Below are 23162 nucleotides of genomic sequence, written 5' to 3' on the forward strand. Positions count from 1 at the left end.
TCGAACTATCATGTCTAATCAAGACGCGATAGTTCAAACTCCCCACGCACTCCGGTCGGCTCCGGAACTCCACCACCGCGAACGGCGGTGGCGGAGTCGACCTTGGAGCCGCGGAGTTCGACCCCGCGGCGTCTGGACGGGTAAGTCAGTCGAACTAAGGTAGTTCGACTTCAGCTACACTATTCGCGTAGCTGAAGTCGCGTACCTTAGTTCGACCCCGCCCCCCCGTACTGTAGACCAGGCCTCAGTTTGAACTACTCACCCGTCCAGACGCCGCGGGATCGAAGTCCACGGCTCCCCCGTCGACTCCGCCACCGCCGTTCGCGGTGGTGGAGTTCCGGAGTCGACGGGAGCGCGTTCGGAGTTCGATATATCGCGTCTAGATGAGACGCGATATATCGAACTCTGAGAAGTCGAACGCTACCCGCCGACCCGGGCGAATAGTGTAGACGTAGCCTTAGCAAAGAAACAGCATGGAGTGTCCTTTCTTCACCAGACTGCCTGTAGCCTTGCTCCCAGCTGGAAATGCTTCTCAGAGGGAAGACAGGACTATAAAAAGAAGGGGCAGACACCCCAAAACACCCCTTTCTCTTTCTTCACACCTGAGAAGACAAAAGGAGACCGCCATTGGACTCTGGAGGGGTCTAGACCTGAGAGTTTGGGCAGTAATCTGCTGGAGCATATGGTGAGAAAGTCTGCTTTGCAACTAAGTTAGTTTCTTAAGTAGATACTAGTAAACGTGTTATCTTTATTTTTTCCTTATAACCATTCTGACTTTTATGCCTCATTACTTGTACTCATTTCAAATCTCTCTCTCTTTGTAGTTAACAAACTTGTTTTATTGCTTTCTCTAAGCCAGTGTGTTTAAATTGAAGTGTCTGGATAGCTATTAAAAAAAATAAAATGGCATATTATTCCTTTAAAGGAATACCAGATTTAATACATTTGTACTGTCTAGGAGAGGGCTGGACAGTACAGGACAGACATATCTGGGGGAAGATCTGGGTCTGGGGGCGGTGTTGGGGTCACCCTGCCACATAGCCCAGCCTGGTAAGAGCCACAACGTGGCTGGCTGGCTGCGGCACCCACAGAAATAGCTGGAAGTGACACACAAGCCAGAGGCTGTTTGTGAACAATCCAGGTAGGAGGCTGTAGCAGCAAGGCATTGTAAAGGGCATCCTAGGTTACAGAGCCAGGGTGACACAGCTGCTCATTAGTCTGGACTGTGCCCCGGTATATCACAGTATTCCATCATTATGTATATTCTTTGTACTTTACCTCATTATAACTAACTCCACCTGGTGGAATTAGTTCATTTAAGTCTCTTGGAACCTGATTGATTCAACTCATCAGACGCTGATAGAGAGACCGACATCTAATTCTGAAATCCAACCACCAAATGAAATTATATGGCTCCCCAGAGAAACACTTCAGCTATAACTAATAGCATGAGAGTCTTGAGGAACCAAATTACATTCTAGCAAGCGTGCGCACACGCACGCACGCATACACACACAGAGCAAGAAAGACGACTACAGCCACAGCGAGAGAGAAAAATCCCCGTGCTTTAGCTGGTCTGAGTCAGACCTTTAGCATTTCTTTCACGTAGTGTTTTGTTTTCTACCGCACAGAACCAAGATGCCTTTGGAAATAATATGCTGTGTCTAAAATGGGAGGTTCATCTCTCACTAGCATAATATCAGAATCAACTCATATACATCAGTATGTTCACTTGTTTTGTGCTCCTTGCTCACCTGTTCTTTTGGAGGTCTCCCTTCATCCCCCAGCCACCCCACCCCAAGATCTTTCACCCCTTCAGTTACTCTTTATTGAGAAAGCAGGGCAATGGAGGCTCCCCAGAACAGACTGCCTGCCCAGTCTTTAGTCAGTGCAGTCTGACCACTACCCAACACAGAGAACTGGCTCCAGGGATATTTTATAAGTCAGTTCTTCCTATCTGCTTTCACATTCCACCAGGCTCACTGAAATGCCATCTCCTCTGGGAAGACAGCATACCGAATGCAGCCCTGATACTTTCACCACCTTGCACTAATAATGCACCAAACCTTTTACTCCCCTTCCTGAAAAAGGTGATACTCCAAAATCCTGGCTGATCCTAGACTGGGAGGGGAAACGGAGTGGGGAGAAATAGACCCATGTCTCACTGCAGAAAAGGTAAAATGCTATATCAGAATAACTTAATATTTAAATTAAGTAAATCATTAATTAAAGTGTGTAAAATACTTTGAAATCCTTGGACAAAGGGTGCTATAAAAGTGCAAATTTGCTACACTAAAACCCACCATTTTACATCTTATTTATTACCACATTTCTCCCTAATGTCAATATTCTTGCCAAGGTCTACTTGATACACTTTCACACAGTCACTGGTTGTTTGCATTTTCCATCAATGTGCCATCCCAATTAAAAATGGAAACTCTGAAAATGCAGGGCTACCATGCCCTTCAAGCGTATGCTGTAGCTCTTTGGGGATGCTGTACCTTCCCATGTGCATTCGCACATGACCGCCCCTGCTTCGGCATGCTGGAAACCTGGAGTCAGATCCAAAGCCCACTGAATTCAATAGCAGTCTTTGCATTGATTTCAGTGGGCTTTGAACTTAGGTCATCGTACTGCCCTAGGCTGAAATATGGCATTATAAGAAAACAAAAGCCCTGGACACAGATATCAAAGTCGTGCTTAAAAACAATGACATAAATGTAACAAAAACCAGCTAAAAAACCCAGAGAATTGTTTGGTGAAAATCAGTTTCTGTGGCGCCTTAGCATACATTACAACAATGTAATGTATTCCCAATACCTGTGGGAGCCAAAAAAACACTGGGATCTCATATTTTATCAGATGCACAATCTTCTGTCAGTTTCTGTCCTAACTAAATGAGGCTCTGATTCCATCTCTCACTCAAAATTCTTCACCTGAGTTTCTGATTGTCATGCAATTGCTGTTCTCTATTGTAACAGAATAATACAGCCATTACAGCATAGCTGGTTTCGTTGAGTGTGCCTGAATTCATGCTAGTTCCATTGTCACACAATAATACCTGACTAGACAAGGCTCTGTGTAATCATCTAAAGAAAGTCAAGCAAACACAATAGCACAGACAGCAGTGGGGACATTTTCAGACAGTGCCTAAAGATTAAAACACCATGAGATGTACCTTAACTTTGAATTGCTGTTAAAGCTGCTATTTAAAGTACCCTTTCTAAAAATGGACTGTAACCTCTACACCACACTGCCTACATACAGAAACTACTTGTCTCAGTTCCTTCTCTTTGCTTTCCAACATCTGCAGGTCAAAATACTTCAGGCTGCATAGCAGCATCGATATATTTGTGCCTTAATAAAATAATTCAATTTCTCAGAAATGTGTCACTGCCTCCTGTCCTAGAGTACCTGGGTTGAGAGTTCTGAATAGGTGTTATGAATACTGAGAGACCTCTTAGAAGGAACTAATAAGTATTGTCATGTAAGGGCAGACCACAGTTACTGAGAAAAATGCTGGGTCAAATACCTCCCTCAGTCAAGGGGTGGGGGAAATGAAGGAAAGATTTGATTCTCTGTATCTTACTCCTAGGGGAAATCTGCACCAACAAATTAAAAATTATGTGCCGAAAAATAAAAATTCTGCACACAATATTTTAAAAGTCTGCAAAGTTTATTTCTCAAAATAACACTACATAATCACACCGGTTTAAATTATTTTGATAATTTATTTCAAAATACCTGTCAGCAAGTATGTCTGAAACAATGCAGACACACACAAAAATTCCTTCTGGAGTTGAGTGTTAAAGAAACTCCTATGACAACCCAGTTCCTGTTTCTCTGCAGTGTCTTCTATGTGTGAGCTCTCTTCCGTTGGCAAAGAGCAACTAGATGAGAGATCTTACAGCAGTGCATCTGCATCAGTATAACTGTGCTGCTGTAAGGTCACTAGAATAATAGAATCATAGAAGATTAGGGTTGGAAGACACCCCAGGAGGTCATCTAGTCCAACCTCCTGCTCAAGCAGGACCAACCCCAACTAAATCACGCAGCAAGGGCTTTGTCAAGCTGGGCCTTAAAAACCTCTGAGGATGGAGATTCCACCACCTCCCTAGGTAACCCATTCCAGTGCTTCACCACCCTCCTAGTGAAAATGCTCCAGATGTGGCCTCACCATTGTCAAATAGAGGGGAATAATCACTCCCCTCAATCTGCAGGCAGTGCTCCTACTAATACAGCCCAATATGCTGTTAGCCTTCTTAGCAACAAGGGCACTCTGCTGACTCATATCCAGCTTCTCATTCACTGTAATCCCCAGGTCCTTTTCTGCAAAATTGCTGCTTAGCCAGTCAGTTCCCAGCCTGTAGTGATGCATGGGACTCTTCCATCCTAAGTGCAGGACTCTGCATATGTCCTTGTTGAACCTCATCAGGTTTCTTTTGGCCCAATCCTCCAATTTGTCTGTGTCACTCTGGGTCCTATCCCTACCCTCCAGCATATCTACCTCTCCCCCCAGCTTAGTGTCTATACCCCAATAGTGTAGACATATCCTAAGTAGCCGGGTACCTTGGTCTCTGCACCCCCTGTTGCTTGCACAGTGGTTTGTGAGAGTGCGGATGACAAAATGGTCGAGGTTGCAGTTTTAACCTGTACCCCTTTTTTGTGGTGCTTCCTCTATGGGGCAGTGGTATTGATGCACAGAGAGCAAAGTGTTGTTCTCAAGTCCTTAAAAGAGTGAAGAAACTCAGTCCTTTTCCTTAAACAAGTTAACTTCATCAAAGGGCAGGGTTTCAATCGTACTTTGTACCTTCCTAAGTGTAACCCTTCTGCCTGTTGGAATTGGCAGCAACAAGGGCTGGGTTCAATATCTAGGGGTTCCCCTTGTACAATACAACAAAAAATTGGCTCGAGGTCCCACCCAGTAATCTGGGACAATTACATACCTCCCCCTGGGTGCTTCTGAGAGGCAATACTTCCTCTCTTGCAATTCCTCTCTTGCAAGCACAGAGTCTGAGTGTAGAAAAGAAACATTTAATAAAAGGAGGGAAGTAACTCAGCATTCATTTGGGAAAACACCACAAACAGGTTAATAAACATAAACCATGAGCAAAAGACCCACCTCCGAGTAAGTTGGGCAGTGTCCTTTTCCTCTCAGGTTCTTAAGTCCAGCGACCCAAAAGTCCCTTTAACATGCCTGTCCCTTCTCTGCACCCCACTCACAGTTGCTGTCCTTGATCAGTGCATACCCAGAGATGCATTTGCAGAGTTCACCTCCCACCCTGGATGGAGTGGGGGGGTAAGAAGGCACTTTACTCGTTCCACTGCCTGGGCACTTGCTCTCCGTTCCTCTTCGCTGGCCACACTGCCGGCGTTCCACTCCTCTTTGTTGGCCGCTCTGTCGGCCAATCACCATGCCTCCCCACCAGTCGCCCTGCTGGCTGATCACTGAGCCTCTCTGCTGGCCGATCACCAGGCCTCTCCACCAGTCACCTTGCCAGCCGATCTCCACACCACTCTGCTGGCCACATGGCCAGCCACTTGCAAATCTGATAGGATGTCTTCAGGTCCCACCACTTAACACAGCTCTCAGCAATTTCAGTTGTTAGTGGGGGAGCCTCTCTGCTGGTACACAGTGGGAAGTCTCTTGCAGCAGATACACTGTCCCAAAGCAGGTCTAACGCTTAGACCTAGGTATCAGTGATTTCGGCTCTGCAGTGTGTAACAAGACTCTCAATTGAGTCTAAATTAGCTTTATTATTACACAGTGGAGAGAGGAAAGATCAAATGGTGTCTGGGGCCCTTAAGCAGGGCTCAAGCTACCACATACAAGTACCTGTCCCCACACTCTCTCCACTCACTGGGCTTTGGAACCTATATCCCCTGCCTAGCGAGTGCCGTTTAGTTGAGGGTGAGTCCCTCAATCAGGGTATGCCAAGTAGAGTTCTGCTGCCCTTGATTCACACAACAAGGATAACAAAGATAACTCCTGCCCCAATAAGGAGGAGACTGGAGATCCCACACCAGCCAAAAGTGATCATTTGGGCAAGCAATCCCAGCATGCTGAGCAGCTAGGCAGGGTGGGTGTGCCCAGGCAAATGAGATCAGATCCTCTTCCACAGCTCATCACTAGATGTCAGGGGAGAGCTCATTCAGACTCTGCTTACATAAGAAAACATGAGGATTGTAACCAGGATTCTCTCCTCATAACAACTGCAGCAGCCATCCCTCTGGAAGCAGTGTCAGCAGCATCTACTGAAGCCTGAAGCAATGTTTTGGCCACAAATTTACCCTTATCAAGTAGGTTATGGAATTTGGCTCTATCGTCCTGAAGTGGTTTATCTCTGAAGTCCAAAAACTTCTTATAACTGGTGAAATCACATTTTGCTAACAGGGCCTGGTAGTTAGCAGTTCAAAATGTAAGTCTTGTCAAGGAGAAACCTTTTCTCCCTAGGAGGTCGAGGCATTTGGCACCCCTGTCCAAAGGTGTTTTCTTGGGGTGTTGCAGCCTAGATCTCTCAGTGCCTGCTTGTACCACCTGGGAGTTAGATGCTGGGTATGAGAACAAAAAATTTCTCTCTAGGTGGGATGAAATGGCACTTCTCTGCCTTTTTTGGGATGAGATTGCATGAAGCAGGAGTGTATCATGGTACCCTGACTGGATCCATAGTTGCCTTACTGATGAGAGGATCACTCAACTGGGACCTGAGGGTTGCAAGATGTCCAATAGCCTATTCTGAGGTATTTGGAGGACCTTCTTGATCTCAGTCTGGAGCTCAGATGCCACTTTTTGTACAAGCACCTGATATTGACTGTGATCATCCGGGAGAGATGGTGAAGACAGGGTGACAGCCTCACCTGGGGAGAACAAAGAGATGATCTGGATCTGATGGTTCCAGCAGCCAACTTCCTTCTCGTCATACTCTGATGGAGCCAGTTGGTGTTGGCTAGGATAGATAAAGTTCATGCATGGATCCAGGGTGCCTAAAGTAAGAACCCCTGAGGCCCCAGTAAGGCCAATGGGAGGGGTCAATAGGTTAGGGCCGACCCCATAGCATTGAGAACCATCAGGCCTTTGGAAAGTCCTATCTTGGCACAGGACTGAACCCCAATCTCCTGCAGCTTCTGTCTGGACTCGCCTGCCTATGTAGGGTTAGAGGTTCATCTGGGGCCTCCAACTCATTCAATGAGAGGGTTGGTTCCCAATCGACCATTACAACCGTTGGTACCAATGGATGGGTACTCAGGTTCGTTCTGTGTCCTTGATGTGGGTTGTTCTTCAGTGTGACAATATCTCTAAATAAGGTCCCGAGGGGACAGGCAACTGAGGATAAGGGTAAAAATGTCCTCCAGGGAGACATAAGTCTCAGATCTTCTTAGGGTGCAAGGAGTATTGGTTATAGTGGACATTGGATCCGTCTGGGGCTATATTGGTACTGGCACAGAGTCTGATCTGGATGTTGAAGGTAGTGGATGCCAGTCCTTTGGTTTATATGCCGACACTGAGATCAGTGTACACATGTCACGGAGCATCACATTCTTTAGAGGAGGTTTACCCAGACCTAAGTCTATCTAGACCCATGTATGAAGACTCACCTGACTTGGATGGAGTCAGGGAGGGATCCTTTCTTTTCAGGGCAGATTTTGAAGAGGAACTGTCCTATGCTTGTGAGTGTCCCCTTACACTCATGAGAAGCCTTGGATTCTTTAGGCTTGGAAGTTGTAGATTCATCTCCTGAGTTCATGCCTGGAAGGTTATTGCCCGTTGGTCAGGACCGGCGTATGGGGGGGTCTCCCCAGCCTGGATCCTACTGGGGTGTCACATGACTTTTTTCATGAGGTGCTTCCTCAGTTTGAGTTTTCAACCCTCATGAGTCTGGGGAGGGAAGAAGTAGCAGATAATGCACTTAACAAAGACGTGAGATTCACCAAGACACAAAAGGCAGTGTTGGTGTTTGGCGCTCTCTGAAAAGGAGAGGGGGCAGAAAACGCACTTCTTAAATCCCAGGACTCTGGCCACAGTTCTTCCCCTCAGAGGAGAAATTCCCCAAGACAGGGAAAGAACTAACTAAACTACACTACACTAAATACTAAAACGATAAATTCTAAAATAGTGAATATATAACAGCAGATCAAAGAAAGAAAACAATGGAAGAAGCTGTGGACACAGAAGATTCCAACTCAGGCCGTGCGGCAGTAAGAAGGAACTGGAGTGAGAGGTGGCAGTCCCTACCACCCCTTATATGCTTGAGCTGGACCCCAAGGAGAGAAACTGCGCATGTGCGGACCAATGGACACTCTTACTAAAGATCTCTGGACTCACGTGCATGGTGTGCATGCATATCCATGGGTGGAATACACACAGGGACCATCACTTGAACTTTTTCTCTCTAGTTAGACATGCAGATTTTTCTTTCTGGAGAGCACTCAGTCAGGAATGAAAGACTGCAATGTACTTGACATACCAGTGGACTAATAATTATTTTCAGGCCAGAGGAGTCAGGCATAAGCATGCCTGCTTATAAATCAGTTGGTTCTTTCGGACTTGTGACATCAGTAATGCAAACAGCTTTATTACAAATATTTGCAGGGCTTTAAATAATAGCTTATGTTTTATAGCTGAGTATAAGTAGGACAAAGTCCTGAAACAGATAAACAAGTCAGACTTCTATTATTACTAATGACAATATTTTACATTGTAATGATGTTTTCAGCCTGAAGGATTCCAAACTGTTTTACAGTCTAAACACATAAAGGAATCAATTAGTTGCTCAAATGCAGACATTTCTGGGCTAAAGGACAGCAGCAGACAGCATGCTGTATAACACCGAATCGAGGAGGGGTTTTTAGCCAAAGAATTAAGGGAAACCTGTAGCTCTACAAAAAGTGTCATGGCATCTTTTAACTTTGAAATATCTGCATTTCTTCTACACTGAAAAAAATAATCATTTGTCTAATATTTGTATGTGTGTGTCATTGTGTCAGGAAAGGAGGAGAGGGAGTGTGGGGGGATGTGCCAGAAGGAAGAAGATACAGTTGAGTGACAGGATACAGGAGATTAGTGAATGTTAGTGATAGAGGGTGTCTTTGACGATGGGAAAAGAGAAAGGGATCAATAAGGAAGATGAGAGAAAGAACGAGTAACTGAAAGGAGACAAGAAACTGCAAGAACACAATCACAGCAATGAAAGGAGAAGGGTCAGAGGAAGAGAAAAAGGGTGATGGGAAAATTATACACCACAAAAACTGGTATGAAAGGAAAAGAGAAACAAGGAAGAAATGTTACACCAAGATGTATTGAGAAGAAAGGAGATTAAAGGGGAACAGAAGCAATAATATGTAGGAGGCCAAGTAGGCCAGATTGTTAGCTGGCATAAATCAGTGTAGCTCCATTGACTTCAGTGGCTCTATGCCAATTTTAACCAGTGAGGATCTGGCCCAGTATGTTTGGTTTTTTTAAATGACTACTGAATGGCATGCAAAATGTCAAAGGTTACATTAAATAAAGTGATAAAGAATAACACGTGGCTAGAAAAGATGAACAAGGAGACAGGAGAACCATGGGCAGAAAATTGCCTACAGCTGCCCCTATTATGCATGCCACACTCGCACTTCAAAGCGCTGCTGCGGGAGTGTTCTCACAAAGTTTCCAGTGTAGACATACCCTTGGACTACAAACTCTTCACGGGGGTCTTGTCTTTGCTTCTTCCATGAGTACTTTGGCACATTAGAAATAAATACCACAGATAGTAAAATCCACAGAAGGTGTGGCACCTACTGACTATAAATTATGCCAGTGTGTTAGCTTCTGTCTTGAGCAAAGTGCATCTGTGGAGACATTTAGTGGACGTTACACACTACAGGGATCTGATGTCATACCCTGTTCCATCAGCAAGAGGCACTCTATTGCTATCTACTAGCACACTTGGGAACTAGAACTAGATATTTTTATACAGACACATCTCTCTGGCATATTTTTTAACAATTCTGCTTTTTGATATTTAATAGATAAAAATGTATCACTTGCATAGGGTCAAATGCTCCCCGCCACTGTGTAATGTAGAAGGAAACAAAAGAGCATAAAGAAGGGGGTGAAATGTCACAAAAAACAAAGTGGGGGAGAATGGTGGCTTAGTGGCAGCTCCCTTCACCCCTGAGAACTCACAGAAGCCCTCTTTGAGTGTGCTGCATGGCTAGGGTTTGCGGGGAAGAGGAGGACTGGGGAGCAGTCACTTTACTTTGCAGGCTCCCCTCAAAACTTGGTAGAGTTCTAATTGAAAGTTTGTATTGAACTTGATGCTCCTTGAAAACTCCACTTTCTTCTCTTCACTTCTGTACACACTCAAGATGTGTTTGTGTAGGGGTGAGGGCTGTCGTGCAGTCATGACGAGGACAGCCAATGGAAGCCCAGTTCCCAAGTAAGCCACGCTGCCAGAGAAAGAGGACCCTGGTGCAGTATATAGAGGGTACACCTTGGAGATACACCTTGGAGATCTTATTGGTACTGCAGTTTCAGAGACATCCCCACATCCCTTCTACCCACCTTCCGAATGGAAAATCTACCGGGACACCTGGAACTGTCTGACCATTTGCCCCTTTAGCGGGTTTTTCATGGCAGTGGTGAATACAGACCATTGTAATTATTCACTACAATTTTCCACTATGACATACTTTGACTTGTAAACCAAAAAGAAAAAAAGAAAAGGTGACAAATGGAATGTGCGAACTTAAAACAATTGGTAATTGCTCTTTGGGGCTGGGAGCATCTTTTAATTCTGTGTTTGTACAGTGCTTAGCACAATGGGGTCCCAGTCCATGACTGGAGATCCTAGGCATCACCGTAACACAAATAATAACAACAATAAGAGAAGACAAAGAACATCAGTGACTTACCATGTACAAGTCCTTGTTGATTCCAAGATATTTCCCATTTCCACAACCTACGTCAGCCACTATAGAGCCTTTTGGTAATGTCCTAAGAAACTCAACAATTTTGGGCCATGGACTATGCCTGGTGCTGCTGAAGTGTGTTGCAATCTCTTCATACACCTTGTGTACATATGCTTGTTCCAGCTTTGAGGCCTCTGTCTCACTGTCATGGAATGAGGGTGCTTCCTCTCCCTGATGGCCTTGCTGACTGTCACATACAGAAGGGTAAACTAGGGTGTAGGAATAAGAAATCCAGATTGGAAACTTTTAACTTGTTGATTACATTTACTTAATAGGAAAATAAACAAAAAAAGAAAAAGAGAAAATCCATTAAAATCATAGAATATAATGAAGACTTTGTAAAAGACATCTGTCAATATAGCTGAACTGCAGATCAAATTGTGAAAGTCTGAAAAACTTTAAGACAAACAGCCAGTATATTAGTCAACATACTGCCAAGTTATCCAAGATTCCCACCAGCTTTTGCTTCCAAAATGATACATTATCACTATGTACTGTCAAAGATCATGTGCTTGCTGTAATAGAGCCTCTGCTACAGCGTGTACGTTTTTAAAGGTGAAATGCACCACTGTTGACACGGGCTAAACACTATGTAAATCCCTATTTTGAGGGCTTAAATGGTGCATGTATCCTGTGATGTCTGTCTATTGTGACAAAGTTCCTCCTCTACCTTGGTGGGTCCTGTGCTTATTGGCAGATTTGCTCACCTCACAGATTTACCCTGTGGGTCGGGAAACAGCCCAGAGACCTTCCCCTCTGGAAGAAGCCACAGTCCAGGTCAATTCCTCCTGTGTTTGATCAGGAGTTGGGAGGTTTGGGGGGAACCCGGGCCCACCCTCTACTCCAGGTTCCAGCCCAGGGCCCTGTGGACCGCACCTGTCTAGAGTGTCTCCTGGTACAGTTGTGCGACAGCTACAACTCCCTGGGCTACTTCCCCATGGCCTCCTTGGGACACCTTCTTTGTCCTCACCACCGGACCTTCCTCCTGATGTCTGATAACGCTTGTACTTCTCAGTCCTCCAGCCGTATGCCTACTCACTCTCAGCTTCTTGCACACCTCTTGCTCCCAGTTCCATGCACGCACTTCCTCTCCTCTGGCTGCCCCTTGGCCTGACTGGAGTGAGCCCTTTTATAGCATCGGGGGGGCCTTAATTAGAGTCAGGTGCTTAACAGCTCACCTGACTCAGCAGGTTAATTGGAGTCAGGTGTTCTCATTAGCCTGGAGCAGCCCCTGCTCCGGTCACTCAGGGAACAGAAAACTACTTATCCAGTGGCCAGTATATCTCCCTTCTACTACTCTGCTGTTCCCAACTGGCCTGGGTCTATCACACTAACTAAGGTACAGTAAGCTGTCATGGGATAAGAGGGAAAGTCCTCTCATGGATCAGTAAGTCCAAAGCAGACTCCAAAAAGTTACAAAGGAATCTCACAAAACTGCGTTACTGGGCAACAAAATGGCAGATAAACGCAAAGTAATGAACGTTAGAAAACATAATCCCAACTATACATATAAAATGACGGGGTCTAAATTAGTTGTTACCACTCAAGAAAGAGATCTTGGAGTCATTGTGGATAGTCCTCTGAAAACATCCACTTAATGTGCAGCGGCAGTTAAAAAAGCTAACAGAATGTTGGGAATCATTAGGAAAGAGGTGGATGATAAGACAGAAAATATCACATTGCCTTTATATAAATCCATGGTATGCTCACATCTTGAATATTGCGTGCAGATCTGATCATCCCATCTCAAAAAAAATTATTGGAAATGGAAAAGGTCAACAAAAATTATTATGGATATGAAACAGCTTTCATATGAGAAGAGATTAATAAGACTGGGACTTTTCAGCTTGGAAAAGAGATGAGAAAAGGGGGATATGATAGAAGTCTATAAAATCATGACTGGTTTGGAGAAAGTAAATAAGAAAGTGTTATTTACTCCTCACAACACAAGAACCGGGTTAACCAAATGAAATTAATAGGCAGCAGTTTTAAATTTAAAAAAAGGAAGTATTTCTTCACACAACACACAGTCTGCCTGTGGATCTATTTGCCACAGAATGTTATGAAGGCCAAGACTATAACAGGGTTCAGAAAAGAGCTAGATAAGTTCATGGAGGATAGGTCCATCAATGGTTATTAGCCAGGATGGGCAGGGATACAAAATCATGCTCTGAAGTGAACTTAGCCTTTGTTTGCTAAAAGCTGGGAATGGGTGACAAGAAATGGATCAATTGATGATTACCTGTTTTGGTCATTCCCTCTAGAATGGCACTGGCCATTGTCGAAAGACAGGATACTGGGCTAGATGGGCCATTGGTTCGTATGGCCATTCTTATGTTACACAAAATTCTCCTGCTGAGGAGATGTAGGTGGGGGAAAGTATCATTCACTGATACTGTATCATATTGCTTTTAAATGGAAACAGTGCCCACCCAATAAGCTTTGTTCTTTGGCTACAGAAGGAAAATGCAAGCTTTGAATGTGAGGGCTGCTCAGAGAAATACCAAACATTCATTATATATGATTTCAAATAACTGTGCTTAAGGGTCTGATAAAAGGACAACACACAGGATTCAATGATCAACCCAAGACACTTACTGCAATTGCAAGGGCTTCTCCTCACTTTCCTAAAAGTAAATGATGTCCTTGTTCCCCTCCTGTTTAATGTCAAATCTCCAACATCAGGAGTGACTGATCCAACTTTCTGTCGCTCAGATGCATGAACGATATCAAACTTTCGAGGCGTGATCCTAATACAAAATAAAGTGATTATTTAATCTGTACTGGGCAAACTGCTCATTGCGACAGATGGAGTGATTTCCAGCCATATCCTTGAGAGACCTCACTGAATTTAGTTTAAGTAGCTTTGGGGGTCCATTGTACTAAATGAATGGTTTATGATTATTGTGAGCTAGGCTTGTATGTAACCTCTCAAGAGAGAGGTGAATGCAAATTCCCTGCCTCCAGCTATGCAAAAACCCAGCCTCTTGAAGCTATGCCCTGAGGAGTCCACTGTCTGATTTCTTTCTCCTGGAATCTGAAGCTCAAAGGCCCAAGCTGTACAAAGGAAAGACTGCACTATTCACAGATGTGCTAGTTCTCAGCTAAGGCTGATATGAACTTGTAACCACAGGAAAACCCCTTTGGGGGGTTTGAAGGACTGACTCCTACCAGAGCTCTTGTTAGAGTTGGGGTGACCTCTGGTAAGCTTATTAGCATGCATGTATGTTCTTTTATTGTTTTTAATGTTTTTCTGTCATGCGTTCACCTTCAGAATAAATGTGCTTGCTTACAAAGAGCTGACTGGTAATTTAACCATGGCAATTACACTGTTTATAGCCTTCAAAGAGAAAGCAACGTGCAGACACTGGCCTCTGTAGGCAGTATGGCTTGCTGGGAATACCAAAGGGTAGGCAGGGAACTGTGCAGCCTGGAAGAACCCTGGTCAGGAGGGAGAGAGACATGGGTCTCTGCCCAAGAGAGGTGACAGCTGGGGAGCTGGGAGCCTAGAGTGGGTATCTGTGAGGGACCATGGAGGGGGAATACAGGTGCAGTGGTCTTGAACTGTAACACTCATAACTAAGGCTGCGTGTCTGTCATGGAAATCATGGATTCCGTGACCTCTGTGACTTCTGCAGTGGCCAGTGCAGCCCCTGGGCCAGCCGCACCGGCTGCTGCTGGAGCAATTTGGTTGTGGGAAGGGGCTCAGGGCTGGGGCAGGGGTTGGAGTGTGGGGCGGCGCTTACCTCGGGAGGGATCCCCAGAAGTGGACAGTATGTCCCTGCAGCTGCCCTGGCTGGGGGCACCGCTCCCGCAGTTCCCGTTGGCTGCAATTCCCCGCCAATGGGAGCTGCGGAGTCGGAGCTCATGGTGGGGGCAGCGAGCGGCACCCCCCTGGCCTTCCTTCCCTGTAGGAGCTTCAGGGACATTCCGACCGCTTCTGGGGAGCTGCGCAGAGCTGGGTAGGAAGCCTGCCAGCCCCGCCAAACCTCCCCACTAGCACCCACTAGCACCAGCAAGGGTTCCGGGCTACGCGCCACCACCCAGTCCCCTCCCTCCCAGCACCAGCGAGGGCCCAGGCTACCTTCCCAGTACCCACAGCGACCCCAGACCACCCCCCACAGAGTACCCACGAGCCCCTGGCCCAAGTTTTAGTTAGGGGTATATAGTACAAGTCACGGACAGGTCACGGGCCATGGATTTTTGTTTAGTGCCTATGACCAGTCTATGACTTATAGTAAAAATACCTGTGACTAAAATGTAGCCTTACTCATAACTAATTGTGTTTTTAGAGGGCAATTCTTAAACAGATCCTGCTACAAATTTTATTCCAACATGCTATTTAACATGCTGTTGCATCTCTAATTGCAAATATGCAACATGCAATCCACCAGCATTACAAATGCTGTATAGAGTGGTCTCCATTAAGGAGGCAGGATTTCCAACAGTAACCACACAGCGGTATCTGAGATACCGCAGCTACCCTCATACTTGAGTATCTCCAATACTACTGGGTGGCAACTGTTAGCAAGTCTTTTCTCCTTCAGTGTGAATAAGCCCCTTCGTTTCCAGTTTTAACTGATTTTTACTGAAAAAAATCCCGGGTTTTACAAAAAGTATTCTTCTTTCTTTCCAATTTTCACCCTACTTTTGTATAATTCAAATATATAAAAAATAACTTGTTTTATTAGGAAAATACAATACACTGCATGAGCTATATGTATTACAATAATACATTAGTCTGTGTGTATATGCAAAACTGCCTGTTGAAGTAAGGTTATGTATGAATCTAGAAGATACACACAATAAACAAACAGGCACACGTGCCAGCTCTGAAGTGCGTGAGCATCTGAATGTACTAAGGAATCTCACACCCACTACGTACACATTTCAAGCTGTTAGCAGATAAAGATCTGATGCACTAAAATAGGAAGAAAATGAAAATCTGTATCAGAGTACTTTCAGAATACAAGGAAGTGTTTGAAAGTTTAAAAAAAAATAAAAGCAGGAGAAAAGGATGAAGTTGAGTGTATGTGCTACAAATGGTGTGGCCCAATTATTATATGTAAATATTTATAGGTTAATAGTTCTAAGTCTACAACAGTAAACTGTTTATTCAAATGAAAAATTATATTTGGGGATTAGAGATGTATTGTTTTCTTAAACTCACAGATGGCATTGTGTTTTGAATTTGTTTTAGTTCTGCAGCAAACCACAATGAATTCCATTCATCAAAGATTAATTTACTGAATAAACCCCAACATTTACCCTGAAAAATCATTGTTTTTTCAACTGATTTTCACCTGTTTTTGTTGTAGTAGTAATAAACACCAATAAATTCCCAGGAAAGAATAAATAAAAAACACCAAAAATGAAGGTTTACTACTGTGTCCTTCAAACCAGTGGTGTGAAATAGCAAGACAATAGAAATTGTATGAAATAGCAAGACTTGACTAGTATTGAATAGGGACAAAATGAATAGGATTCTATAGATATTTAACTGCGAAATTACTCAATCTATACATTGTAATTGAAAATGAGATCATTTACATAGGATTTTTTGAACCATGCTAGAGAAGTTTATGATAGAATAATTTTTTCTATGAAGTTCTATGGGCTCACCTGTGAACCCAACAATGCACAGGATTAAGGGGATTATGGAGGCCCTTTATTCCCATGTGCAGGCTCGCACATCACCAGACCTGTGGTAGGAGAGCAGGAGGCTGCTACTCCCTCTTTTATACAAGTGTTCTGGGAAAGATAAAACCTTAACTCCACCCCACCAACATGCTGGCCAGCACTGAACTGGCACACAGGGAGAAGTGAGTTTCACTAAGGAAAAGGCTGGCACAAGTTTAGCTCCTCCATGGAGCAAAGGGGGAAGCAGGGACAGAACTGTGACCCTCAGAAGCCCTGCCTCTTCCTGAGGCTGCACAGCTGTGTGCAGCCCCTTACTCAGGCTGGACTGCAAGGTGCCAGTCCAGCCCTCTAGGACTGTGCCATAAGGGTTTTCAACCTATTCCACTGCAACCCAGAAAGAATTAGACTCCAAAGGGAAAGCGAGTGGTACAACAGGAGTCAGTGGATTTCGCTACTTACTGAGAAATTTAATTTTTATTACAGTTTCCCCCCCACACACAGGGTCTGTTTTTGGTGGTTGTTTATTTTGCTCCCAGATCCCTATCCTATGAGCCAGAGAAGATGAAAGATGTCTCGAGAAGAAAATTTTTAAAGATTATCAATATCAGTCTTGATCCGCACCAACCCTGCTTTTCCAGCCCTCTGCCGTAGGTGAGCCAAGTAACGTGACAGTTCTGTAAAACATGACTAATGAGGATGTAATTCTGCACACCACTGGTTTGAAGGACACAGTAGTAAACCTCACCAGCCCACCAGAAAGAAAGGGACATATCAAATAGGCGAGACAGGAGCCAGGAGGGCTGGCAATGAAGCCCCTGCAGTGATTTCATTTTCTTTTGGCTTTGACCCAGGTCTTGTGAGGAAGAATGGAGAGGCAGAGGCATTTCAGCAAGGTGAGATTTCGATAATGAAATTATTTTTGTTTTTCAGTTTGTTTTGGGGTAATGTCAACAAAACATTTCGTACAACTCTGTGAAAAGTTCTGGCTTTCATAATGAAGAGGTTCCAAAATGGGAATTTTGCACAGCCCTATTCAAGCTAGACCTGGCTGTAGGGTGACAGGAAGCACAGAATCATGGGAAAAGCATGAGGAAGCAAAGCAGAGGATGTGGAAATAAGGGGGACATAGCTGCATCCACATGTGCTTTCCCATGGCTTTCACGCAGAATAAAGCGGAAAACTTCGGAACAAAGTTGAGACCTTTCAGGGAAATAGCTCGGCACTTCAAAGTGGTTATTGTTACACTGAGGCATTTCCTGAACTTCATTATCAAGGAGATTAATATAGAAATTTCCTCAATAAAAAGAACTAGTCTCTGAGGAACTGGCCTCGTACTGAAGCCCCTTCAGAACTCTCACTTCAAAGTGAGTACTGAATTCTCAGCAGGAGAGGAGTTCGATGTAATACTGACTTCTATGCTGGCAAGCTGAATTTAACCCTGCTGGGATCAGACGAGGAGATAGTTTATTCATATCTTTTTGCAAAGCACAACAATCTCTTCATCATCTCTAACTTCTATTGTAACTTTTTCCAAGTAACACTCGCACCATCCAATCTGTATATATACCTATCTGAGACGACAGGTGCACAGTGAACCTCTGAAACTTGCTCAAGGTCACATGCAAATGATCAGATTTTTTTTAAAACCAGGAGAGTGTTTTTGCTCTGGTGCTTACATCCTGATCAGCACCCTCTTTACTCCTGGGAGAATTATGCACCAAAAAATTAAAAATTCTGCACAAAATATTTGAAGATTCTGCAAAATTCTGCATATTTTATTTGTTAAAATAATAAAATATAATCATGCCAGTTTCAATTATTTTGGTAATTTATTTCAAAATATCTGTCAGCAAGTATGGCTGTAGCAAGACAGACCAAAAAAAAAAAAGATTCTGGGAATTTTTTTTTTATTTGGACAAATAGGTTCTTTACTAGGCATATTAATACAGAATGTTGAGTAATTAATTTAAATGACAATACAGAGCTGTATTTCCTGCACCTGTCAGAAACAGGCATAACGGAGGAGCTGAGGGAGAGGAAAGGAGCCTAGGAGTGAACCTGGAGGATGTAAGTGAGAGAAGGTTTTTTCTTTGCAGGGGGTGGGATTGTTAGGGAATTAGGAAGCCTCCCCCATGCAGACCCTAGCTGACCCCAGGGCTCTCCCATTCAGTCAGACACATCTGCCCCTGTCCCTGCACCCCTCATCCCCATGGGTCTCTGCAGCACCCCGTCCCCAGGCAAAGCTGTCACCCCACAACTCCTGAGCCCATGACCAGTCTGTCCCCCACACTAACCATTCTGTATCCTCCCCAGTAGCACTGTGTGCCCCACTCTGACCTAACCTGGCTCCACAGGCAGGGTGCTGTGAGGAACTTCAACTCCTGGGGAAAATTCTGTAGCACTGGGCATAGAATTTTTTTTTCCTCGCATAAAATAAATTTTGCTTAAGAAATGCTGTAGTTCTGCCTTTTTCCCCACCAGAGGCCGCTGTGGTGCCAGAACAGCCAGTTGCTTTCATGCAGCTGACTGTTCTGGCACCACAGTCGCCTCTGGTGGGCAAAAGACAGAACTGCAGCACTTCTTAGGCAAAATGTATTTTATGCAGGAAAATACAAAATTATGCGGGACAGACGAATTCTGCTCATCCGAAGATGCGCAGAATTCCCCCAGGAGTACCTCTTGCTCATTAATGTACACAGTCTCCCCTATCGGTACGTTCAATGAAGTGGCCTCTTGTATCCTGCAACATAGAGAAAACTGGGGTGCCCTGGCTGAAAACAAGAATGCAGCAAATTAACTTCCTGTCTGGATCTTCCACAGATCCAGAGAGGAGTAATGAGGCAGAGCTGGAAATGGAAGGCTTAATAAGGCAGTCCCGGGAAGCCTGGAATCTACAGAGAAGCAGCTACCTGTGAGCCAGAAGGGAGGAGCCTCTGAGAATGCACAGCTCCAACTGCATGGCCAGCTTGTGTACGTCAGCCTAGCTCCACTGAAGTCACTGCTGTTGTGGGGTCATGTGGTGGCCCATTGTACCAACTTATGCATTTGTACTCAACCAAAAAAAATACCCATTGGAACCAAAATGAAAAACCCTGAAGGAAGTGCAAGGCTAATTGTACTGTCAAGGCAAAATGAGTACTTTATCCTCCATATCTCCTTTCCGATATTGTCTAATTTGTTTCTTTAATCCTATGCTGCTCTCAGAAACAAGAGCTCCTTTTGAAACAGGGAAAATATAACACTTTTCCCTATCTATGATGTTAATAGGATTAAATGAAGTCTCTAATTTCCCTGGCCTCCAAGTACATGCGATGAAAACATTTCCAGAATGATTTCAAAATTGAACCTCTTGCTCTCAGTAATTTGATTTGTAAGAAGTAGATAAAAAGCAATACAGATGATCTTAAATACATCACGATTAGTTATATTTGCAAATGAAGTGACTACATTTGCTTCCATGGCAATTATCTAATTTTGTGGAGACTGCAACTGCATGCTTCACTGGAAGGCTACACACCACACCAAATGTCTGTCTAGTTGTGTCTACTCTCCTTCGTTTCTTTACTATGAAGCACCAACTGTTGAAAGTGTCCATTTTAGACACAAAGGGCCAGATCCTCATCTGGTGCAAATGGACATTGCTCTATTGATTGCATCAAGTGGCATTTGAGAGCAAAGAAACTAAGGGGAGCAGAGACAACTAGAAAGATATATGAGGTGGGTGTTTTGCCTCCTAAGCATATACTGAAATCAATGAAGCTATGCCAATTTGCATAAGCTCAGGATCTGGCCCACAAATGCCTTTTCAAAAAATATATGTGGATCCTTTTGAAAATGTAGGACAAAGCATTTTTAGGAAAGGTGGACAAAGTACACCAAAAGCCTAGCCTGGAATTACTGCCTCAAGGGAGAAATTCCTGGGATCCCTGGTTTGAATTTGGCCCGAGTCTGTGGACCCAGAAGACTGATCATCTGAAGACGTGTGAAATGAACCGGTGATCTCAGTCTGGTTCTTAGTTGACACGTGCCCACAGCACAAAATCCACCACAACTGGCACCCTTGTTGTAAGTCTCAACAGTGAGGAGAGGGATTCTGCTGACATGGCAAGTGAACCATATTCTTAACCCTGGCTAGAGACAATCCCTGCAGAGGAAGGTTGAGCGAGGACAGCGCAAGAAGCTCATATTGCTGATCAGCATGTTGGATCTATTCTGTCAATAAAGAAAGGGCTTTACTGCCCAGAGCATTCAGTATGATGGAGTAGGGAGACAAATGATCTGATCCCATATGCTGATTTCTATGTTCCTAAGTTCCTGTCATATGTGTTTCCCAGTTGTGCATGATTTTAACAGCATGTCTTTAACCTCTATAATAAACAACACCTCAAGGTGCATTCATCAGGAATCCCCCCTGCAGGAAACCCACTTTGTTAAGGCCACTTTGTGCTGTATAAGCAGTCAAAAGTGGCCTTAACCCAGTTGGAGATAGCTGGTAGAAGGCCCCAACCCCTGTGCTGACAGAGGTGGCTCCACAGTCTCCTGAACTAAACCCCTCTCCAACCCAAACCCAGGCATAGGGAAGGGGAGGCAGATGTGTCAGGGGTCAGGCATGGGTTGGACGAGGTGGGGTGTAAACTGGAGTTCTATTATACCCAATCCTTCACCAGCATAAGGCTCTCTGAGCAATTTTATGCCAGTGGTGAAAGTCAGGACTACCTCTTTGCAACTCTGAATCAGGGAGCTGTAAATGATTTCCTATAGCCCCCTGCTTTTTCACTTGGTTTGAGCACACCTTGAACAGATGGGAGAATCATGTATATTTAATTATATCATTCAAGTCCATTTCCTTCAGAACAGATTTAAATATAGTACATTAAGTGGCGGGGGGAAAGTTCTATTCATCTCCCATTTAATGTAAGTCGTGCAGTTAACGTCGGAGTTTCAGCACATACCCATGAGTCCACAGATATCTGGATTCTCCAGTCATCACCAGCAAACTCCGTTGAGGCAGCATAACCGCCACTGTACGGCCATCTGGGTGCTTAAAATCCATTACAATCTGAAAACAAAGACAAAACCCTTCAGACTGATTAGCATTTATGCAGCCCCATGAAAGGGCATGGCACTGTGCAGACAAAATAAAGTGTGCTGGGCCAGATCTTCAGGCAGTGTCAATTGGAATAGCCACTTCTTTCTTTGAGAAGCAAGGGCCTCAAGGTCTCCCCACAGCCCTTAACATCTCCACCCTTCACTACTGCTAACTTCAAGGACTCAAAAGTCTGAGGCAGGGTCCAAAAAACATGAGATTTGTTTTTGTTTTTTTAAGTGTCCAGACTTTAAAAAATAAATTCTTTCTATCTAAGGTATTTATATGGCCCCCTTCACTGCAGCATCTGAGCATCTCACCGTCTTTATTGTATTTATCCTCACAACATCCCTATGAGGTAGGGAAGCACTATTATCCCCATTTTAGAGATGGGAAACTGAGGCAAAGAGACACTAAGTGACTTGCCAAAGGGCACATACAAGAAGCAGGTGGCAGAGTAGGGAATTGAAGCCACGTCTCCCAAGTCCCAAACTAAAGCCCTAACCACTGGGACATCCCTTCCTCTTGTAGTTTACCTTCTGGTTTCTGAACAATTAAGGTGTATTTGGGTCAGACTTTTCAAGTTTAACCCTTATGGTTATGGATAAGAGACTTTTTTTTCCCCTCACCAAAAGCTGAGATTCCACAAAATCAAGCAACTCCAGGAACTGAGGCTTTAAGGAAAGCACCAAATATCATGAAACTTGGAACAAAATGATGAGATTTGGCAACCCAATTTTGTTCCTGGCTGCCTATTCCCTGGATTTACTGGTACACATTTTTCAAATTGGGGAAGGCCCTGATGAGGAAGATAAGGAGCAAGGCAGACAGATGGCACTTAAACAAGCTAAGTAAGAGAAGACTTACCCTGAAAGAAAGGAGGACAAAAACATATGAGAGGCAATGTCTCCAATTATGCTGGAGACTGAGTGTCTTGTACTGGCCAGTGCTGCCACCTGATTTGTAACCTACCAAGTGTGAGATTTAAAAAAAAGAACAACTTTCTATAGTATGTTGAATCCAAACACATTGAGCCGTGTCCAGCCTATGGACATACAGAAGTTTAGCAAAGATGAAATGGTGCAGTGATCAGTCACTTAGCAAAGAAAGAAAGAAATGTGAGGCAGAGACTGTCATATATATACTCTTCTTCAAAAGCTGCAAATTAACAATTGAAATAGTTTTCTTTAAAATACACCATCACCAGTGCACACTGGGAAAATCTATAATGGCATTTAAATACATAGGAAGAGCTCATTGTTGTTCATGTTCTGGTAGCATCCACAATCAAGGCACCACTGTGCCAAGGGTTGTAGGAACACATACAATGACAGGGTCCCTCCTCTGAAGAATTTACGATCTAAGCTCAGACAAGAACTGATGAGTTTAACAAACCACAGCATTGAAAGGGGAGGGAGGAGGAGTGTAATAGGAATAAGCTTACATGGCTACAGGTCACCTGTGTTGCACAGGAGCGGCGCTAGGG

General features: G+C 44.2%; 1 protein-coding gene and 1 long non-coding RNA gene across 2 annotated transcripts in view; one reads left to right on the plus strand and one right to left on the minus strand.

The window, feature by feature from the left end:
- Window positions 1-23162, plus strand: part of LOC120368931 — an 82458-nt gene that overhangs the window by 27354 nt on the left and 31942 nt on the right. The gene's annotated exons all lie outside the window — the stretch shown is intronic.
- The window catches only part of ALKBH8 (alkB homolog 8, tRNA methyltransferase), a 72834-nt gene that overhangs the window by 9591 nt on the left and 40081 nt on the right, over window positions 1-23162 (minus strand). Inside the window, exons 7-9 of the mRNA XM_039481673.1 lie at window positions 21543-21649; window positions 13549-13700; window positions 10894-11159 (exon numbers count right to left, since the gene is read on the minus strand). Coding sequence (XP_039337607.1) covers window positions 10894-11159; window positions 13549-13700; window positions 21543-21649 — 525 coding nt within the window. The remainder of the gene's footprint in view (window positions 1-10893; window positions 11160-13548; window positions 13701-21542; window positions 21650-23162) is intronic.

This window comes from Mauremys reevesii, linkage group 1 (assembly GCF_016161935.1).
Source record: "Mauremys reevesii isolate NIE-2019 linkage group 1, ASM1616193v1, whole genome shotgun sequence".
NCBI lineage: Eukaryota > Metazoa > Chordata > Testudines > Geoemydidae > Mauremys > Mauremys reevesii.